The sequence below is a fragment of the Falco peregrinus genome, chromosome 2 (genome assembly GCF_023634155.1).
Source record: "Falco peregrinus isolate bFalPer1 chromosome 2, bFalPer1.pri, whole genome shotgun sequence".
NCBI classification, from domain to species: domain Eukaryota; kingdom Metazoa; phylum Chordata; class Aves; order Falconiformes; family Falconidae; genus Falco; species Falco peregrinus.
In genome coordinates this window covers 95,070,565-95,091,665 of record NC_073722.1, presented here as the reverse complement: position 1 = coordinate 95,091,665, position 21,101 = coordinate 95,070,565, and the positions used below count along the sequence as shown (strand labels likewise).

General features: G+C 53.4%; 2 protein-coding genes across 32 annotated transcripts in view; one reads left to right on the top strand and one right to left on the bottom strand.

Moving 5' to 3' along the window:
* The window catches only part of SH2B3 (SH2B adaptor protein 3), a 42,898-nt gene that overhangs the window by 13,023 nt on the left and 8,774 nt on the right, over positions 1–21,101 (top strand). For 4 of the 8 annotated variants that reach the window (XM_013299320.3, XM_055796966.1, XM_055796963.1 and 1 more), the window contains exons 3-8: positions 9,762–9,863; positions 10,131–10,222; positions 10,340–10,431; positions 10,627–10,844; positions 11,182–11,353; positions 11,688–12,386. In XM_013299320.3, the coding sequence (XP_013154774.2) occupies positions 9,762–9,863; positions 10,131–10,222; positions 10,340–10,431; positions 10,627–10,844; positions 11,182–11,353; positions 11,688–11,983 (972 nt within the window). In that variant the 3' untranslated portion in view covers positions 11,984–12,386. Of the gene's footprint in view, positions 1–9,761; positions 9,864–10,130; positions 10,223–10,339; positions 10,432–10,626; positions 10,845–11,181; positions 11,354–11,687; positions 16,672–21,101 lie in introns of those variants that run through there. The other 4 variants (XM_055796967.1, XM_055796964.1, XM_027787064.2 and 1 more) reach the window with 3 other exon arrangements.
* ATXN2 (ataxin 2) overlaps positions 17,899–21,101 on the bottom strand; it is a 52,521-nt gene continuing 49,318 nt past the window's right edge. For 15 of the 24 annotated variants that reach the window (XM_055796938.1, XM_055796943.1, XM_055796940.1 and 12 more), the window contains one exon: positions 17,899–19,601. In XM_055796938.1, the coding sequence (XP_055652913.1) occupies positions 19,398–19,601 (204 nt within the window). In that variant the 3' untranslated portion in view covers positions 17,899–19,397. The remainder of the gene's footprint in view (positions 19,602–21,101) is intronic. The other 9 variants (XM_055796939.1, XM_055796944.1, XM_055796941.1 and 6 more) reach the window with 2 other exon arrangements.

Here is a 21,101-nt window from a genome sequence, read left to right as displayed (position 1 = left end):
GGTTTTGGCATCGCTCCTTCCTCCCTCCAGCACTGGAAAAATGATGTTGCAAAGGAATGATCTGGAGGCGGTTGGAGCCGGAGTGGGTCACAGCCTGGCCGCAGGGCACCAGTGGGCTCAGGGCACCCAGTGTGGGGTGAGGGGCACCCGGACCCCCACCCTGGGGACACAGCAGGGGGTGTCGGTGTGCTGGGGAGAGGAGGGGTGCAAGGATGCGATGCTACCGACCCATGCCGGGGTGAGGTGATCATGTTCTGTGACATGAGGCTGCTGGGGCCAGACCCAACAGCAGCAGGGCCATCCTGATGTGCAGAGCTCCTGGAGCAGGGGGGATATCAGGGTCTCTATAATCTACGTATGGCTCTACACATACATGTGTGCGGGAAAACCAGTGAAACCCTGGGTATGGTCCTAGGCATGCAACCCAAGTGGATTCTCTGATGTTTAGTGTGAGGGTGATGCTTACCAGTCCTCCTTGCTTCCCGTGGAGGAAATAAGGGCTTTCTCCTCTACATGCCATTTGTTCTCATATAACTTGTAGCATTGAGTGGCTCTGAGGCCCCTCCACCTTCCTAAATTTAAGCCAAAGCTGGCAAAACAGGTTTGCGTGTTTTAGAACAGCCCCGCGGTGTTTCAGGGCTGCCCTGTTCATCGGCTGAGCCCCAGCCCCAAGTGCCTCTATACGGCCAAATCCTAAACTCCATGAAAACTGATTTGCAACGGAAATGTCCCAAGCTGTTTCTGTTGACCAGATGTTTTTACAGGAAGGGGAAGGGAAATGGGATTTGCATTTGTGCTGGTTTCTTTATAGCATTTTAATGAAATCCAGTGCATCCCGTAAATTGATGGCACGCCGAGATGAGCTGGAAAGACTCCTTCCGGTGAAAACCCATGGTGCCTGTGTCGTGGCTCATGTGTCTTCAGCCGTGGCCGCAGGAGCAGCAGTATTTTTATCTCAGTGCTCAGTGTGAAACTGCTTTGACTTTTTTTCTCTCTTTTTCCCCTTCCTTTCACCTGAAGCGGGTTTCTGAGAACTGCCACCTCCTGAACAAGCAGGTCCCGTGCCGCTGAGCTCTGATTTTCAGTGCCTGGGGCTCTACGTGGCATGGGGTGGGAGACATCCCAGCGTTGCGGTCTCCATTCCCATGCCAGCTCCTCCTGGAACTGCTTGCTTTGTACCTTCAGGAGCAACTGGGGCTGCTCAGACACAGCCTTAAGTGACTCAGCTGAGAATATATGGAGAGGCAGTGGCAGAGGGGGAGCCCACAGGGATGGAGAGGCCAAATTTTGGGAAGGCTTGACCCAGCAGCAGCAGCTGGTTTTGCATCCCTATCCCAGGCAGGGACTTGAGGAAACCCCCTCTTCTGCAGCACAGTGCTTTGCTTCAAATCCAAAGCACATTTCCTCTTACTAGTGACCTATAATTATGCTTAAAAACTGGACACACCAAGTTGGATGTGCAAATGCCCTTGTCGCTGCTGCAACCCCGTGAGCTAATTTGTTCCTCTATTCCTGCCAAAAAAGATACAAAACGTTTTTTTCCTCCCAGGGTCCCCACGAGCAGAGCACCTGTTGCCTGCAGGCTCTGGGTGCCAGTGATGGGAAACATCTCAGTGTCCCGTTGTCACTGTGGCCCAGGAAGCGCATGTTTGTGTCAATCTGGATCCCATCTGATGTCTCCCATCCTGTGAGCCAGAGCAGGCTGGATCATGTGTGCTCCTACCCTCAGCCTCGAGGTTCGCCCAGGGGCGAGCTGACTTGCACCACATGTTATTTTCTTTGTTGTAATAAAAATGTTAAACAATCCCAGCCTGGCAGGGTTGCTGCCTTGATCCTCCAGCCAAGAGTGACCCTGTTGCATTGTCCCTTGGTGGCTGGACATGAGGCTGGGACTGCATCCCCAGGGACCGCATCCCTCTCCCTGCATCCCCAGGGACCGCATCCCTCTTCTGGCATCCCACTCCCGGCATCCCCAGGGCAGGAGCTGGGAAACCTGCTGTGGGGTAAGAGGTTTGTGATTCCCTCAGGAGAGGCAGAACCATGCCCAAAGTGGCACTGAAACCTGCCTGCGGATTTTCACCACCAAGCAGGGCAGGTAGCGCATCCCCTCACTGCTCTGCTTTCGGCACTGCACCACTTGCTGTTCTTCGAAGGCGCATGGGGCTGGGCGTCCTTTCGGCTTTTTGAGATTTTAGTGGTGACTTTTTCTGGTTGTTTTTTTTCTTTTTTTTTTTTTTTTTTTTTTCCCCTCCTCTTTTTTGGTATCGCAGAGTGAGGGCACACAGGGGGAGGGTGATGAGACAAAAGGTTATTTGTCATTTATTAACCACAACTTTTTCCATCCTTGGTCATGCACGGAAAAAACACTTTTAGCAGTGTAACCACAGCCCCGGCGTTAATTGCTGAAGAGCAGAGTTTCTTATTTTGGAAACTGTGTTGCTGGGATGGAGCTAGCCAGGGCTTGATTGGGTTGCAAGGAGAAGGGTGCAGGACAGAGCCCCAGCCTGCCACTTCCCCGGGCACTGGGGCTGTTGGGGTTTGCAGGAGAGGGGCTCGGAGGGTTGCCTTTCTTATTAACCCCATCCTTTAAAATCCACCCCGTGGTTTCTGGGGTGCAGGTTGTCCCGTTGCTGTGACCCCCCCAGCTCGTGGCAGTGATGCTCACGGCTGGGGCCGTCTCCCTTGCAGGGATGCTGCAGAGCTGCTTGGGTAGGAAAGTACCACGTACAAGCTGAGAAGTGAGCAAAAAATAGCAATATTAAGAGAATCACAGGAAAAAGGACTGGAAAAGCGCTCAAGGACTGTGCTGCTTCCTTCCAAGAGTCCCACAGCTGGAGGTGCAAGGGGCTGTGGGGTGGTGGTGGGTGCTGGGTCCCGCTCAGCCCTGGCAGCCAGTGCGAGATGCCCAGTGGTATTTTTTGGGTGGTTGCCTCTTTTTTTTTTCTTTTTTTTCTTTTTTTTTTTCTTTTTTTACATCCCAGGATGTGGTTGTTTCGAGGCTGAGTGCTGCTTCTTTCAAAGGTAAATATTTATGAGAGCCTGTGCAGGCAGCACGGCGTCTGGAAGGATTCATCCCAGTGGAGGGGGCTGAGCTGGGGCTGATCCCACTCCTCCCTGCCAAGCAGCTGGTCCCAGCTCTGACTGATGCCAGTGATGGGCATTGTAATGTCCAGCATCACCTCAAGATGATGTTAAAAATGAAGCATTTTGGGCAAGGTCTGCTTCCTTCAGCTGTGCAGGGCACAGCACTGGGCAAGGGTCAGGTCCTGCTTTAGGATCAAAATACCCACCCGGGGGGATCAAACGCTCCCACTTGGGCTCTTGGAGCTCTTGCATCGTCCTGGGTGATGCAAAAACCTTGGGTGATGCAAAACCAGAGCACACCCTGGGGACTGCAGGGACCCTGTGGGGACTGTGTGGGGTCGGTGCTGGGGACCGTGCACCCCCCAGCCCTTGGGGGCCAGGCTGTGGGGTCACACTCCCCGGCTGCAGCCGGCTCCTGCTTGCAGCAGACACCTTGTTTACTTTCTGCGCTTGTTATTTATTCCAGGAAATTATTAAAGCAGCCCATGCTGGAAGCGAGTTTGGCTTAAAATAAATAAAAAAATATATAAAGGGGGCTGGCAAATGCCGCCTGTTTACAGATCCTGTTTATAAACTCCCATCTTCCTAAACCCTGCTGTGAATGTGAGCCGCTGGCCTCTGTGTTTTGGGGTGGTTTGCAGGGATTTGGGGAGGAAAGGCATTTGTGCAGAGCTGGTGGCTGCTGCCTTGCTTGGTGGAGGTTTATCAATGCATAAAGAGGGGCAATCAGCCCTGAGAATGGGGTGGGGGTTTCTAGTCAGACACCCCCCCCCCCCAGATCCCTCCCCAAAGGGTATGGATTTACCCAGTGGCTTTTGGGGTTGTGTTTTGCAGCACCCCAGGTTTAATTTAAGAAGAAATAGGGACTCAGTGGACCAATGGGGGATCTGGGCTGTGTTTTCTTGTGTTCCTGTTCACTGGCGATGGGAACAGAAGGTGCTTTGTGCCCCGGCCGCCCCCAAGCCAGCGCTTCAGGCCGGCACAACGGTGCCTCTTGTCACCGCTGAGCCCGGTCCCCTCGGGGATGGCTCTGTCCCCTGCCATGAGCTTTGGAGATGCTTAGAGATGGAGTATCTTGGAAACTCTTTTGTGCCTCTGGTGTTGGTGGTTTGAGGGTGCTGGCTGGGGTTTGGGGTGGGCAGAGAGGGGTGTCGAGAGAGGTAATGGCCGGGGTCCACAGGGAGCTCAAGCTCACCCAGCAGCCCACAGTGGGGATCACCTCTCATGTTTCTCTGCTTAACAGAGGCAGGAAACCTCCTACCTCCAGTTCCTCAAGGCCAGAACAGAGAACCCCATGGTAGTGCTTACTGCGGTTGTCAGTAGGTTTCAGAGTGAACAGCCTCTACATGCAGGCAGAGAAGCGGGAGTGTGCCATCCTGGAGCCCTCCCCAGAGAGCTTTGACAGGGCAAGCCCAGACAGGGGGGCCCTGCAGTGGGCACGGGATGCAGGAGGCACATGAGAGGCTGGCGGTGTGCAGGGAAATGGCCCAAATCAGCAGGGTCCCAGACCCCATCCCCATCCCCGGCACGGGGCTGCCTGGGGTGGAGCTGTGTGGGGGGTCAGCCGTGGGGCAAGCGCCCAAGGAGGAGCATTGGGATTAGCCACACTACCAGCAGTGGGATGAGCTGCTGGTGGACAGACATTGGGATTACTGTGCTGCAAACCTGCAAGGCTGAACACCGGGATTAGCCATGGTGCAACTCCCTGAGGATGAACGCTGGGATTAGCCATGGTGCAACTCCCTGAGGATGGACACCGGGATTAGCCATGATGCAACTCCCTGAGGACACATGCTGGGATTATCTATGGTGCAAAATCCTCAAGAACAATCATTTAGTTTAACCATGGTGAAAACTCCCAAGGACAAACACTGGGATTATCCATCATGCAAAGTCCCCAAGGATGAACGCTGGGATTACCCATGGTGCAAACTCCTGAGGACGATTGCTAGTACAGCAGACACTTTGCACCCTCCAGCACAACCCTTGGTGCCCACCCCAGCCCCACTGGACCCCTGCTGCCCTGCACCAGGGCATTGTGTTTCCCCTCCAGTTTGCCTGGCATCCCCCGGGACAGGGCTGTGTGCCTCCATGCTCCTGGGAAACTTCACAAAACTCCCCGTGGGCTGTGGGTGCAGGATGTGGTTTTACACTGGCATAACCCAGCACCCGCACCGCTGCAGACCTTGGTGGCTGTCATCTGCCCATCCACCAGCAGCCCGGTGGGGCTGAGCCATGCTGGGGTACGCTGCAGCTCTGGCTGAGGTTGTGCCTTGCAGCAGGGGTACACAGTGGGCTCCATCATTTACAAGAAGCGACAAATCTCGCCCATACCCATTGGGGACTTTGCACAACGGCTTGCAGCGTGACTCAGAGTGGAAGCGAAATTGCTGGCACAGGGAAATCCCCAGTGCATGGAGGGGCCGACAGCAGCACCCGCTGCTCTCGAAGGATTTACTGCCATGGCCATGCCACTGCCATCATTGTTGTGCCACCACCAGCAGCACCATGCCCCTGCCATCATTGCTGTGCCACTGCCATCAGCACCATGCCACTGCCTGTCATCTCTGTGGCACTGCCCTCCTCACTGTGCCACAGATGTCAATGCCATGCCACTGCCATCATTGCCATGCCACCAACATCATCACCCTGCTGCTCCCGTCATTGCTGTGCCACCACCGTCGTTCCTCTGTCACTGCTATTGTTGCTGTGCCACCACTATCACCATGCTGCTGCCATCAAAACTATGCCACTGCCATCATCCCCCTGCCACCGCTGTCGTTGCTGTGCCACCACTGTCATCCCTGTGCCACCACTGCCTTTTCCAGCAGGGGACCGGGTACTGGCTGAATCCACTGGGAAGAGTGGGTTGGCTCCGGCTCCCTCCAGTGCAAACCAGTGCTGCGGGTGGTGGCAGCGCTTTGGGGACCCAGCAGAAATCGGCTGAACTTGGGGGTGTCTGAGTGGGTGGTGGATGCCAGCACCCTGCCAGTGCGTGGGCGCCACTGGTGCCAGTCAAACCTAGAGGTGCCGCTGCTCCCGAGCGTGGGGGATGTGGCGGTGCAATTTCACTCTCGTTCTTGGAAAGCTGGCTGCCTTCCTCTTCAGAGTGAAAAAGTTCTCCCAGAATTTGCAGTGTCCCCTGCGCATCCGTGCGGGTTGTGCTCCTTACAGCAGCAGCTCAAAGCGGCACAGTGGGAGCTTTCCTGGCATGCGTGCGTGGGCTGGGAGGAATTTTGCTTCCAAAAAAAGAACAAAAATCCAAAATAGCCTTGTTGGAGAGAGCCAGGGAGACCCAGTATGCTCAGCCAGCCCTCCCAAACAGTGGTTTCCCCACTGCTGCTCCCACATGGAAGCATGGAAGGCAAGTGACAAGGTGTCCGTGCAGGGTGCTGGAGGGAGCATCGCCGTGGAAGGGGCAGCGATGCTCATAGGCATGGGCATCACGCACTGGCCTCACGTAAACACAGGTAGTAAAGACAGTGGCAGGTAAAGGAGCTGCGGTGAGAGCTGTTACGGGGGGGTTGCAAGGAGGAAACGCAGCAGCTCCTCTCCACGCCTGCAACACCCGAGTGCAGCTGTGACCTTGGCCTGACCTTCAGCTAGCGCTTCTGGCACAACCACAGCGCCAAGCTGGTGTCGGTCTCCTTCCTATATTTGGCAGATTCTGGCAAACCCCACTTTCTCCCGGCTGCCCTGCCCTCCCAGGTGCGCGGTGGCCGCAGATGCTGTGCCGGCACTCCCCGTGCTGGGCTGGTTCTCCCCACGCGGCGCCGGTGCTCCCTGTGACACCCCATGGGGACTCCCTGGGGTTGGAGGTGCAGTGGGATGTCCTTCCTGGGTCGAGCCGTGGGCTCTGGCAGGATGCTCAGGGCAGGGAGCAGGAGGGAGTTTAATCCTGGGGGTGTTTTCCTCTGTCTCCCAGTTGGCCCCATGTCCCTGGCCACTGCGTACAGCTCTGGTCTGGCTGAAGCTTCATATTTTTAAACTCTACAAAAATCCCCTGCAAAGAACAAAAATACAGATACTGGGGTTCAGCAGACTGCGGGTGGGAGGGTACTGCTTCCACGCACTGAATCTAAGTAGGTGCTGAGAGCTGGTGTGGATCCTCCATCCCCAGCCGATGGGACCGTCACCCCCATCGATGTTCTGGTGTCCCCAGCAGTGCCTGGCCACTGTCAGCCACTGCAGGGGGAGGCAGTTCGGGGGAGCTGGGCCACATCCTGCTGCCATCAGCCCTGTGAGCCACACACCAGCCGTGTCACATCCCAGGATGGCTGATTTTCATGGCAGGTGGCAAGACGGGGGATGCCACAGTGATGGCACGGTGGCAGCTGTGTTCTGAGGGCTTGGGAGTGCAGCTTTATAGGGCATCCTGTCCCCGGGAGGTTTTGGGGGGTGCTCAACCACATGCTGGGGTTTCTTCCCTGTCCACAGGATCCTTTGGGGGAGCGGTGGGGTGAAGTCTGCAGGCTGGGAGCTGAGCTGGGGCAGCATCCCAAGCACCTGGAGTATCCTATTCCACCCCATCCCGAACACCGTGAACATCCCATCCCACCCTGAGCATCCTTAGCACCCCAAGCCAAGCCTGCAGCTGGGGGTATCCAGCCCCACGATGCTGTTGTGGCACCTTTCTTGCTAAGGAGGAGCCCGTGGGTGCTGGGCGAGCACGCGGTGTATTGAGTGTGCAGTTTTGGTTACCGAGAAATCCCTTTCTTGGTACCAGCCACCATCGAGCAGGGCATCTTGCGGTCAGGTGCGGCAGTTCGGGGGGTGGGGGCACCGTGCCTGCGGTAGGCACTTCTCCGAAGCCAGACTGGTTTTTTTGGGTGCCGTATCGCTCTGCTGCATCATTTCCTTCTCCCTTTACACTCCCCGTCTGCACTTTTCCCCACGAGGGGCGCAGGGGGCTTCGCCGAACTCCCTTTTCTTGGAATTTCCCACTTCCTAGGAAAGCGGGAGGCTGACCCCAAGGCTGTGGTTGGGATGTATGCCGATAAAACCGGCTGCACCGGCAAGCTTGGGGACGTGCCGGATGTCACAACCCACGTGTGGGAAAGCAGCCAGAACGGGCAACCCCTTTGCTTTCTCCCTGCAGGACTTTTGTGCAGGATGTGGTTATTTTCCAAGGATGGCAAAAAAATAAAACTCCTTCGGGATAAAAAGCACCGGTGCCACCATGGTGGCTGGCAGCGCCGTTGGTGACAGTGATTGCAGCAGCTGCAATCACTGTTGCTGACGGCACTGGGGGTGCTGCGAGCCACCGCGGTAGCACCAAACCCATTACACAATGCTGTTCAGCAAGAAACTTCTAAGAACTTTCTTTTCGGTGCAGCTTGGTGCTGATAAGGGCTGGTCCCTCTCACGCTGTGTTTCCGGCCCCAAAGTACACTGAGTCCTCAGTTGAGAGTGTCGAGGGAGGGAGGAAAGAGGGGGGGATGGAAAAAAAAAAATATAAACTAAACACGGTTTGGTTGGGTGACCACAGAGAGTGCCAAGTCCCGGGTAGGGACAGTCCCTGGTGAGGACCCCCTGGGGGTCCCACAGGTGGTTGGGGACAAAGGGGGGGTGGCTTTGCCATGAGCATCACAAGCTCGGAGCAAAATTCAAGCCCTTTGGTTGGCAAATGCCATCATGTGGTGGAGTGCCTGCAGCCCAGCGTCCTTGCGGGGACAGCGGCGGCCGTGGATGGGAGAGGACTGCTGGAGCCGGCACAGGGTGCAGCAGCCCAGCCCGTGGGATGCTGAAGGTGCCGAGTGAATCACAGCCAGCCAAATTTTTGTTGTGCCAGGCTGGCAGGAAGCCTGGTGCAGGGGATGAGCATGCCCAGCACATACTGGTACTGGCGGGGCTTTGCTGGACTCAACAGGGTGGCTCGCTTGCAGAGCCGTGCGTTTGGCTCTGGCCACAGGGGTCAGCGTGGAGGGGTTGGCTCCATCGCCCAGCACCAGCACAGGGTCCCCCAGGGGCATTTCGCACCCAGGAGGGTCACTGGCACCCCGGATAGAGCCCGGTCCTGGCGGTGGCTGGGTGGGTGCCACGTGCCACAGCCTCACCGCAGTCAGCGGCTCGTTTGCCGGCACACAGGGCGCGTTGGGGAGCAGAGGAACTGAAAGCTGCTGGGAGGGGTATTATTAGCCTTTATGGAAGTGTTTGCTCAGCGTTTTGTCATGTGCCTGTGTCAGCGCCAAACTGGCTGGGTGGCTGCGGAGAGCTCTTGGCACGCCACCACCGCGCGCGCCGCTGACCCCCGCACCCACAAGCAGGGTGCTCCCTGCCTGCACCCCGATTTCCCCATCAGTGCACACAGTCTCCCCAGAACGCAGCGCCATTCTGGGAGCCCCCTTCTCCCTCCTCTCCTCCAGCCATCCTTCTGCTGCTGGGTCCTTGGGGCCACCAAAGTGGGTCCCCGCTCTGGGTGCTACTTGGCCCCCCCTGGGGTGCCCTGTGTCATGCAGGGTATTTCCTTGCCACATGGGGTATTTCCTTGCCAGTGGGGTATTTCCTTGCCAGTGGGGTATTTCCCTGCAGAGCCGGGTATTTCCTTGCTGGCTGATGTGGCTCAGGTGGCTCCTGGCAGGCTTGACCCCTTCCCAGTGGAGCAGCGGGCGGTGGGGCAGTGTTTTGGGGTGCAGGGGTGTTGGGACTCAGCTCAGCTGCTGCGCTCCCCTCCGCAGGGCTCCAAGCCGAAGCTGCACGCTGCCTGCTCTGCCGTCCAGGAGGTGCGGAGGTGCACGCGCCTCGAGATGCCCGATAACATCCACACCTTCGTCCTCAAGGTAGGGTCTGGCTGAGGGGGGGTCCAGAGCCAGCCCCACGGCCTTTCCCACCCTCCAGGGTGCACGTGGCTGCTGAGCGCTCCCGTGCCAAATTTCGGTTCCTCTTCCCAGCCGGGGAGGGGGTGCACAAGGGGGGATGTAGCATGCAGGGTGGGGGATGCTGTGCCCTGGCTGGGGTCAGGTTTGGTGCCCAAGCGCGGGGGGGTGGGGAGGGGGATGCACATCTCTCTGTCTGAAGCCCCTGTGTCCCTGTCTGATGTCCCCCAGGTCACCAACACCACTGATGTCCTGTTTGAGGCAGGGGACGAGCAGCAGCTCAGCTCCTGGACGGCCGCCATCCGGGAATGTGCGCGCAGGGGGTAAGCGCCCGGTGGATGTCCCCGAGCCTGGGGATAGGGACAGCAGCTCTGTGTCCCCCAGAAACGTGCTGGCTCCGCACCGCCAGTGCTCAGCCTGGATTCTCCCGTCCCCGGCAGGTCTGACACGGGTGACCCCGAACTCCTGGTGTGCCGGCACCCTGACCCCACGGCTGCCAGCCCCACCACCAGCACTGACACTCTCAGCCAAGGTGAGCAGTGGGGACACTTGGGGGACCTTGGGGACAGGGCATCACTTGCCGGGGGGTCGCTGCGTCCTGCCGTGGCTGGCTGGGCTGATCAGGCATCCCCAAATGGCGTGGCAGGGGGCAGAGCCAGAGGGCAGGGGGATGAGGGGAATAGGCAGGGGTCCCCACTTCCCTGGGGCACTCATCCGTGTGCCCTAGCAGGGGCGACGCCGGGGGACCCGGGGGAGGCGGCAGGGCCGAAGATGGAGCAGTTCCTCTCCTCCTGCCCCTGGTTCCATGGGCCCATCTCCCGCGTGAAGGCGGCTCAGCTGGTGCAGCTGGGGGGGCTGGAGGGCCACGGTGTCTTCCTGGTGCGGCAGAGCGAGACGCGTCGCGGCGAGTACGTGCTCACCTTCAACTTCCAGGGCAGAGCAAAGGTACGGGTGGGAGAGGGTCTGGGGTGGGAATCTTGCAGGAGCCCCTTGGGCAGACCCCCCGCCATGGCATGGTCCCTGTCCCATTGCATCCCACCCTGGGGAGATGCTCTCTCCTTGCCTGGTCCCTGCCCTGATGCTGGCAATGGGCTGGCAGCCCCATCCCCGCTCCTGGGGGGCAAAACCCCCTGCAGCAAGCAGGGCACTGCAGGCTGGGGATGTAGCACATCGTGCTAAGGCCATTTGTCCCCTCCCCACCCCAAATATACCTGTGCTCCCCATCATCTCCTCCAGCAAAGGAGCCGGTGGAAGAGTAACAGGTCTGTACTCCTCCCTGCAGCACCTGCGGCTGGCGCTGACGGAGCGGGGCCAGTGCCGCGTCCAGCACCTCCGCTTCTCCTCTATTGTGGAGATGCTGCACCACTTCCATCGCTACCCCATCCCGCTGGAGTGCGGGACAGCCTGTGACGTCCGTCTGTCCAGCTACGTCGTCGTCCTGCCCCAGCTGCAAGGTAGGTGGGCATGGAGGGATGTTTCTGCGGGTGCAGGGGTGGGGGGTCCATTCCCAGCGGGAGGGTCCCCGGGGTGGATGCGGATGCCCTGGGGCTGGGAGAGCTGTGCCCTTTGGCCACAGCGTGGGGTGGGGAAGTGGAAGGATCCGGGCAGTGGCACAAAAGGTGACTCCCAAGCTCCTGGCTTCCTCTTTTGAGAAAGGAGAAGCTGCCCCAAACCGCCAGCCTCTCCTCGCTGCGGCTGGGAGTGTGTGGGATGCACCCCGGTACCCAGAGCGGGTGCAACGAGGCAGGAGCATCCCACCGACCAGCCATCTCTCCCCTCCGCCTGCAGCTCCTGGCTCCAGCAGCACGGTCCCTCTCCCCATGCCCATTCCCAGCTGGAGCCCTGAATTCAGCCTCGCCCCCACCGGCTCCACCTGCCCCCGCAGCCCCGATGACACCCCCCCCGGTCCCCCACCGGAGCAGATCTTCCACCTGGTGCCGCCACCGGCCGAGCTGGCGCAGAGCCTGCGCCCAAGCAGGGCAGCCACGGTGCCTGGCACCCGGCACCGTGATTCGGACTACGAGGTAGAGGCGCCAGGCCGGGGCCACATCCGTGCCATCGACAACCAGTACACGCCGCTCTGACGGGTGCTGCGCCGGCACCGGGATGCACTTTCGGGTGGAGAAATCCCAGAGACCTTCCGGGTATCCCATCGAGAGAAAGAATGTACCTAGTTTCTTCCTTCTGGTTAGGGATGATTATTGTATTTTTGCAAGGAAGGGGGTAATTTTTCACTCCAGTACGGGTGTGCTCCCTCTCTTCGGCCTGTTAAAGGGCCTTTTATTTTTATTTTTTGTTATTATCAAAGCTTTCTCATTACTGTTTACACACCGCTCGTGCCTGCATCCCTGCGTGCCAAGCATCGCGCTGTCGGGCTCGGTCTCACACCTGTCCCTGACACGACAGTGCCCAGCGAAGGAGCCAGAGTCTTGCGTTACACTCACTTAATTGGAGAAAGGAAAAGAAGAAAAAAAAGGAAAAAAATAAAAATTAAGAAAAAAAAGAAAAAAATAATTTTAAAAAAAGTGGATTATAATTTCATCAACCAGTTGCTGCTCTGGGCCACACACAGGCGAAGATGAGCCCCGTCCTCCTGTCCCAGCACCCTCCTGTCCCAGCACGTGCTGCCGCTGCTGAACGCACCAGCAAAGCCCGACTTGCCGGAGCTGAGCTCCCACGTCGGGTGAAGATGACGATTGTGATCAGAGTTTGGGCTTTGTTGTTAAATAAGGCAAAAACTGGCTTTTCTTGTTCTTCTTTTTTAACCTAGCACAGTTGCAGTCACTGCCTGCACCAGCTGGAGGAATCCTTACACCATTAGCCTTGCTAATTAAGATGTGAACACTAACTGCTCCATCATTAATAATGTCACTAGCTGAGAACTAACACGGAGACTGACAGCAGACCGCTCCTCCTGGTGATGGAGGCATTTTATCCTGGTGATAAAGGCGTTTTATCCCGGTGATGGAGGCATCTTATCCCAGTGATGGAAGCATTTTATGCACAATCTAAAGTAATTTTGTTTTTCCCCAAAAGATTTTTTTTTCACCTTGCCAGTGCAGGTGGCTGCCCACCCCACTCTTGCTTGCCTCCCCCCCTGCCCAAAACACTGTGTAATGAGGAGTGTGGGGGTATTTTAAGCTATGCAACAGCCTCTGGCAGGTGAGGGGGGGTCCCTTTGGCATACCCCTCCCTACCTGGAGGAAAAGCCTCTCCCAGCCATCTCCCCCCAAGCCTGCAGAGGGGCTGCGCCCCCCGGCATGGCTTAGGTAGAGGAGGCCGGAGGGTCACAACTCGGCGGCTGGAATTACACACACAGCGGGCGCTTCAGCCTGTTCGCTGCGCGCATCTCGCCCTAGGAGCTTGCACAGCGAGCCACGTGCCGAGCACTGCTCCAACTCCTGCAGGAACAACCGTGCAGCCACCAAATCCCCAGGGCTCAACATCCCCCCGTCCCTGGCAAAGGGAGAGCAGCACCGGAGCCAGGAGCTTGGCTGCGCCCCAACTTCCACGGCTGCTTCCAGCCCTGGTGCCACTTTACCTGGGGCAGCCAGCGCGGCCACGCCGGGAGAGGAACCACTTCTTAGAAGCTGCCGTTATTTTAAGAATAAGGAAGGGGCTGGAGCCCTTGCGACACACAGGAGGGGATGTTCGCAGAGTTCAACTTCCAGATTTCTCAGCGCAGCCGGTGCGACACTCCCTGGGATTTCGGATGCAAGACTCGCCTTGAAATTGCTTTAGAGGAAAGCCTTTTCTTTTTATTTCCCTTGAAATGGCAATAGAGGTGGGAACCCTCAGGAGCGTTAACGTTTAGGAATGAATTTACAAGCACACAAACACAAAGCTTCCTTGGGGCCAAGCTAGGGAGTTTTGCAAAAATCCAGCCCCTAGGCAGGGCTTTGCTGTTAAGCCTGGTGAGCCCAGTCAGTAGTGGAAGCCCAAGGAGCCCAGTTCTGCTCAAGGTCAAGCACTGAAGATCATGGTGCTGTGCTGGGCTGGCCCAGAAAGGGCCGATGGAGCGCAGGCAGGAGCCAGGACCAGGCAGGGCTAAAACAGCCAGGGCCAAACACAGCCCAGGGAGCAGCCGTGAGAGCAAGTCTGGTTTTATAAGTAGTAGTCAAAGTACAAGGGCTGGGAGAAACAGGATACCATCGGCTTGAGAAACCATTTTGGATTTGCGTTTTGTGCCTCCTATCCCTTGCCTCATTCCTCTCCTGGGCTGTCTTTGTGCATTTAGAGCAGGCAAAGCCTTTCCCCCCTGTGCCTTCTCTGTTTAAAGCAACTTGAGAATGGGTGCATGGGGAGGAATTCTCTGTTTCGGGGGGACACCAGCATTTCCCGGCACTCAGCACATGCCGTTCGTTGCACACTCACTCTTGAAACCGGAGCATTAAGAGCAAATTGCACTGGCCGGTTGCACCTCCAGCACTGCCAAACCCAGAGAGGCTGCTGGAGAAACAAAGCCAGCCCTGTCCTCAGCTGGAGCTTCTCAGCCGTATCCGCATCCCATTTTCCTCCCCAGCGCAGCACAAAGGCTGCAGCGAACAGCAGGAGTGTATACCGGGGCTGCTTTGTGCCAGGCGAGTCAGCTCCCTCCATTGCTAATAAATAACTCCCCGTGGTCTTGCGTTTGTGGGGATGGAGAAGGGAAGGGGAGGAAGCAGAGCACAAGCTGTCAGCTCCTCTCCTTGCTCGGTGCACGGTTCCTGGAGCACGCACACCTGGGAAAATGCTTGCATGTGCTAAATCTTGCTAAGGTTCAAAGAGCTGATTTTTAGTCCTGCTGAGCTGCAGGCAGCCACATTAAAAGGAGGCATTCCCCAAAAGATGAGGTGGTCTCACCCAAATCACCCTATGCTCAGAGCATCTGCAAGGAAGAATGGGCTGGGAAAAGGCATTGGTATTCACAGCCGGTGCAGCCCTTGGCAGATCAATCCGATGCTGGTGCTGCTGGGATGGGTTGTTTTGGCGCGCTGGGGCTTATTGTTCGAGCGCCAACAACTAAACATGCACACACGTGTGGTATTTTTAACCTGCAGTTTAATTGCAAGGGGTTTCTCTGTAGTTGAAATGGAAATTGCTGTGCTTGATTAGCAAAATATCTGAGTTCATTATCACCCCGTCAGCCTCTTCCCCTGCACAGACAAACTCTGGTGGATGCGAACGCCCATTCTCCCCACCAGTGAGTGGTGGGAAAAGTCTGATTATTTACATAGTTATTTAATAGTTATTTCCATCTCACACCTCACCAAGGTGGCCATGGGCTGGCCAGCCACCCAGCTCCACCACCTCCCCACCTTATCCTCCGCTCGGACCTGCTGTGGTCCTGACCCCAGCTGCACCGAGACCCGAGGTGGGGTGGGGGGTGGCCTATTTCCCCAGCTCCTGGAGGACCGAGTTTCAAATCCCGTTTCTCCTAGAAAGCATCTGGCTTGCAACCCAGGTCAGAGCCTGACCTGCAGCCCTACCTCTGCTCCTGCCAGCGCACTTGGCGACGTGAATCCAGCCCGTAAGGTACAGCAGTGGGCAGAGAGCATTAAGCCATTCCATTCCTATGGAATATAAGAAACTTGATGGAATTTTTATGTTCTTCTAATAACTTGGAAAAAGAGCCTAGGACTTTGCAGGTTTAGTTCCCCAGCCCATGTGGGCCTTTATTGGCATTTATGAAGGATCAGCAGAGTTTTGGGAGGAGGGGAAGCCAAGGGCAGACCCCCCGCACAGCTGCAGGTACGGCCACCTCCTGGGCTCCCACGGATGAGAAGGAGCATTTCCTAGAGTTGAAATAAAGTCAGACGTGACCACCGGCTTGTGCCTTGGCCCCGGAGCTGGGCATGTGCCACACCAGTTCAGACCCAATGTAACAAAGCCAGGACGCCAGTGGCAGCACTGGCCGGTACCCCATGATTGCTGCAGCCTCCCCAGGACAGGGCTGCCCCATTCCAGCCGGCACGTGGGGACAGTTGGTTTTGGCAAGATGCCGTCACTCTCTGGGATAGCAGGGACCTGGCTTAGCGCAGAACCTGCCAGCTGGGTCCAGCCAGAACTTCCCCCCCATCTCCATCTCACACCTGGGAAACCACTTGCTGTTTGCTGGCAGACCCTCCCCCTGGGTGGCCTCTGCCTGTCCAGAGGGGTTAGTGGTTCTGAAGATCAGGACATACAGCATTATTTAACCTCTTCATCCCTCCCTCCCTCCTGCACCCCAGCCCTGAGGAATGGCAGCAGGTTACCAAACACTGACACCACCGCCGCCTCACCCGTCTTTTTTTGCATTAAAACTATTCTGGGGCAAAACTTTGTGGAATAGGTCCAGGTGTAGGGTGAGGCCAAAGCTCATTTCTTACAGCTCTGGACCACAGAACGCTGCTGTCATCCAGCCTGCGCAGTTTTATTCTTAACAAGCATATAAAGCCTTGAAATCTCGACTAACAGGTTTGAGTACAGTATTCCAAATTTTAATTTAAGCTGGTTCGATCCGAACACACCCAACCTTCGCCAGCAACTCCAGAGGCCGGGAGGAGACTGTGCGTTCTCTAACTCAGCCTTTAGCAGGATGATTAAAGCCAACGTTTTGTTGGATGAGAAGCATATTGATTTGAAAGTTCTACTTTTCACCTGCACAGAAGAGTTGTTCTTGTATAGTAGGTTTTTCTATATATTGTTTCTGTATGTACTGTACAAGTAACTTATTCTTGAATAATGCAATTTTACCATAATATAAAAAAAAAATTCTGCTCTTAATAAACTGTTTTTAGAACTTTTTTTCTCACTTTTAGTCTTCAGTCTGATTCCCTCTAGGTGCCTGGATGCTATTTTAGCAGATAGTGGTTGCTAAGACAGGAACCCTCCCTCAGAAATGAAAAGCAAGCCAACAGCCTGGGCGAGCAAGCTGTTCCTTCTCAGAAGGTTCATTCAGGGAGTTCTGCCCCAAGTCACCATCACTGCGACACCTCATGCCCCCTGCTGCCCACCTCAACAAGAATCCTGTATTTTACTGCACTGCTGGCCTGGAAGGATTAAGACAGAAGCTGCAACAGTTATTTGTATTCCCCTGCACGTTTTTCACCAAGACACAAAACACAACGTTAACCACTGTCCAGGAAAGCTTATACAGTTTACTTGTCCCGCTTCTGAAGTGCAGCTATATTATAATCCAGTTTTAACCAGCTTCACCTTTTGGTTAGCCACCAAAGATGCCTGCACCATACAGAACTGTTCAGTGATAATGAGCCTGTGCCTTACTGGAGGAGGTGGTAGCCAAGTGCTTTTTCCTGTGCTTTTCCCCCCGTCTTTTTACCATTTTGCTAAGAAATGCTTACTCTGGTTTCTTCCTTTCTCCAGCAGCACCACTGACTTTAAACAGTTTTATCATCTTAAAAGCCTCGATGCCCAGTTGTGACATCTTCTGTGACATCAGCCAGAATGGTGTGAAGCTAAGGCATTAGGGAGTCGATCTGAAGACAAGGAATGTTAAATACCTGCACCAAACTTCATAGAATCCTAGAACAGTTTGGGTTGGAAGGGACCTTAAAGACCACCTAGTTCCACCCCCCTGCCATGGGCAGGGACACCTTCCACCAGCCCAGGTTGCTCCCAGCCCCATCCAGCCTGGCCTTGAGCACCTCCAGGGATGGGGCACCCACAGCTGCGCTGGGCAGCCTGAGCCAGTGTCCCACCACCCGCACAGTAAAGATAATATCTAACCTGACTATCCTCTTTCAGCTTAAAATTATTACCCCTTGTCCTATCACTACCCTGCCCTGCCCTTCTGATCTCGAAAGCTTTCACTGATTTTTGCAATGGCCCTGCAAGTCAAATCGGAGGGATGTGGCTTCCTGGTGGGGGGCACACACACGACACGGCAGCAGCACACAGCAGAAACACACGGCAAAGCTTACCTGATGCTAAATAAAACAGTCGCTCCAATTACAATTGAAAGCTGGAGAAGACATTAAAGTAAGATACTGGTAAAAACAAGACACAAACACTAAGTAGGTCAGTTTTTAAAACTTTTTTTATTTTTTAATTTTTTTTTAAGTTTTTATTTTATATTATCTACAAAGTAAAAGTTTTCTTAACTTAAAAGTTACATCACTGTCTCACGATAGTGATTATCTCATCAAACGTGATTTATAAATAATAATTCATCAGTTTGACGATTAGAATTTTTTTTTTTTACTGAACCTGTTTCAAGTTTAGTTAGAAGTAAAAGGGATCTCCAAGTCTTGATTTTTAGTGATAATAGCAGCAAGAATCACTCTTGTTACTTCTTTTGCTAGCTGATGAGTTCATAACTTTGAAGGGTCATTAAAAAATAAATAACTTCCAGTTTTCAGCAAGCAGAGTTGGGGCACTTGCAGGACTCAGATACAGTGCATGGAATTATGGAATAGCCCACAAGTTCCTAAATGCCTCTACTCAGTCCGAATCTCTCCCACTGCAAGATGAACTGTTAGCATTCCTAGTGGATGTTACAAGAAATCAAATTTTTTTTTTTTTTAAACAAAATAAAATGAAATTCTAGTTTTCTGTGCTTCCAGTTGGCAGAAGCAGTAGAAGGAGGGTATTTGGCCTACAAAAGGTATCCAGCCTTTCAGTTATTCCAGATGAGCCTTACAACTGCTGTTGGTGGTGGGCTTGTACTGTAAAAAAAAAGTTCAAATGTAAATAGTAAATTGGCAAGCCACACAACAGTTTGCTAGTAAAGTGGTCACAGGACAACTACTGAGCTGAATTTTTTTTTTCCTTTCCTTTTTCTCTCTCTCTTTTTTCTTTTTTTTTTTTTTTTTTTTTTTTTTAAGAGAACAAAACAAAATCCTGCATATCAAGATGTCCTTTGGATGCTTTTTTCCCTACTTAAACCTTCAGAAAGCAGCCTTGTTCTGCTCACACATTCCCCAAGAAACAAGATCAGGTAACTAGTTCACTACAGAAGTTTAGAGGCTGTTTGGAAATGAATTATAAAGAAACCTAGGTAAGGTTAAATTTAAAGTGGAAAGAAATCATACAGCACCTACTTTTCCCAAAAAGTAAAGCTGCAGAACGTTACTCTGAATTAAAAGATTAGATTTCAGTTGTCACTTTACTTCAGTCATTAGAAGTTTAACAGCCCTACCCCCAAGCAACATTTTCACTCCTATCCTCAAGACCGATCACTTTAAATTTAATAAAACCTCAGAACATTATAAACAGGCTACAAAGAACAGTCCATCCCCCACGGCAAAACCACAGCAAAACCTGAAAGAACACAGCCCCACAGTGCCAGTGTCCGCATAGTTATCCATTTCTCTACTTCAGCTAGAGAGAAGCAAAATCTTTACTAAATTAGCTAAATCTCATACACTTATCTAGCCTCGCATTTGGGCTGGCAAAGTATAAATGCGAAATGCAGAAACATTCTGCCTTCAGCATTTTCTTCAATTATTAATTTTTTTTTTTTAAGTCTTTTCCCCAAATCTGGCTCATAACAGTTCTCACTACTACGACCTGGCTCAGTTAAGGTGCAGGTCTCCCGGGCACACACTCCTCACCTGAAGGGTGCGTCATATAGGGGAAATGTGTTGTTGTCGAGACTGGAATGGGCTGTAGTGCACTTTGAGCGATGGCGGCTTGGGGACCACCAGGTGGCTGTGTCGTCATTAGCATCATTGGAGCATGGGCAGTTGGGTGAGAAGGAACCATTCCTGACTGTACATGAGCCTGAAACAAAGAGCTCTTTAGTATAATGGTCACAAGGAGGCATCACTCCTGGCCACATGACTGTCCAAAGTTTTCTCCAGCTGTACCAGTAAATCCAGAGATTTACTCCATTTTAACTAGATTAGCTATAGGGATTAAGTCAGAGATCTTAACACAAAAATAATTAAAAAAAAAAAAAAGAAAAAAAAAAAAGAAAAAGAAGGGCTCAAATCCTTATTGCTGGCTCTGAGTCACATTCTCAATTTTAGCCATATGGACAGTGAGCACTGGGAGAAACGGCCAGCATTAAACAGTGGGATATTTAAAAAAAAAATCAAAAAGACCAAACCACAAAAAGAAAAAAAAAACCAAACCCAAAAAAACTCAGCAACAAATCTTCAGAACATTACTGTTAGTAACCTAGATCAAAGCACTTCCTATGCAGAGAATGCAGTGGGTGCAGACAGGACCCTCATGCGCACTGGCAGCCTGGCATCCCCTCCTCAGCTGCTCATTACACAACTCCCCATTCCTTCCTGACTCCCCTGCCCCAGAAACCACTCTCTCCAGTGACCTGTGCCCACGTTATCGTTCATCGAAGCAGTCATTCTAAGATGAGTGATTTCATCCCTTTATACTGTTAGGTCAGCTTTGTTCTGTTTCCAGTTAAGCTCATCACAGTTAAGGTCCTTGTGTAATCCGAGCAATCATAGTTAAGTCTCAGCGGAAAAATGGGATTAAGCTTTACAATGGCTGATCACCTTCTGGCAAACAAGTTCAGTAACTTGTCAGTTGGCTTCTTTAGCTCAGAGCAGTTCATGACTAGAGGTCATCAATTTTTTGGTTTAAAAAGCTAGTAAACACTAGTTTCTTAAAAGCACAAAATGTTACGGAACTCTTAGAGCTCTCAGAATGTTTCTCGTGGAGGGGGGAAGCATGTGTATCTAAGGTTTGCTTTGTCCTTCTCCCATATCCCATTAACAGAGCACTACGCTGCAGTCATTTCAGCCTCACAAGTTTCACAGGCCAGTAAAGACAGATAGCAGGTAGTGGCTACAATTTTATTTCTTAAAGACGAAAGGGTTACCTGACTCATCACAGACATTCCTCAAACTCCTTATCAGACTTGCACTGTATTAGTAGCACTCGAGAAGCCTTTAAAGGCAGGAACTGCAATTTAAATCTCACTCTTGCTCTAAAAAAAGGCTTAGAAGATAAGGCTGTGAAACAGAAATACCTTTCAGGATCAGCACCATTTTTACTTTGACAAACATGCTATTATAGCAGCCATCACTATAAAGCAGCTATTCATATAGCAGCTGTATTCAATACACACATTGGATAAAAAAACTTCTGCGCTGGCTTGAACGCTTTGCAAATTTGGCAGCTGACAGTACTCTGTAATGAATTTTAAAGTACTGTTTCTCAAGTGAGATAGCTAACAGCTCGAGGTTCATCTGATAACCTAAAGGGAAATTCAATTGATCCCCTGTGTTAGCCTAACTGAAATCCCTAATACAT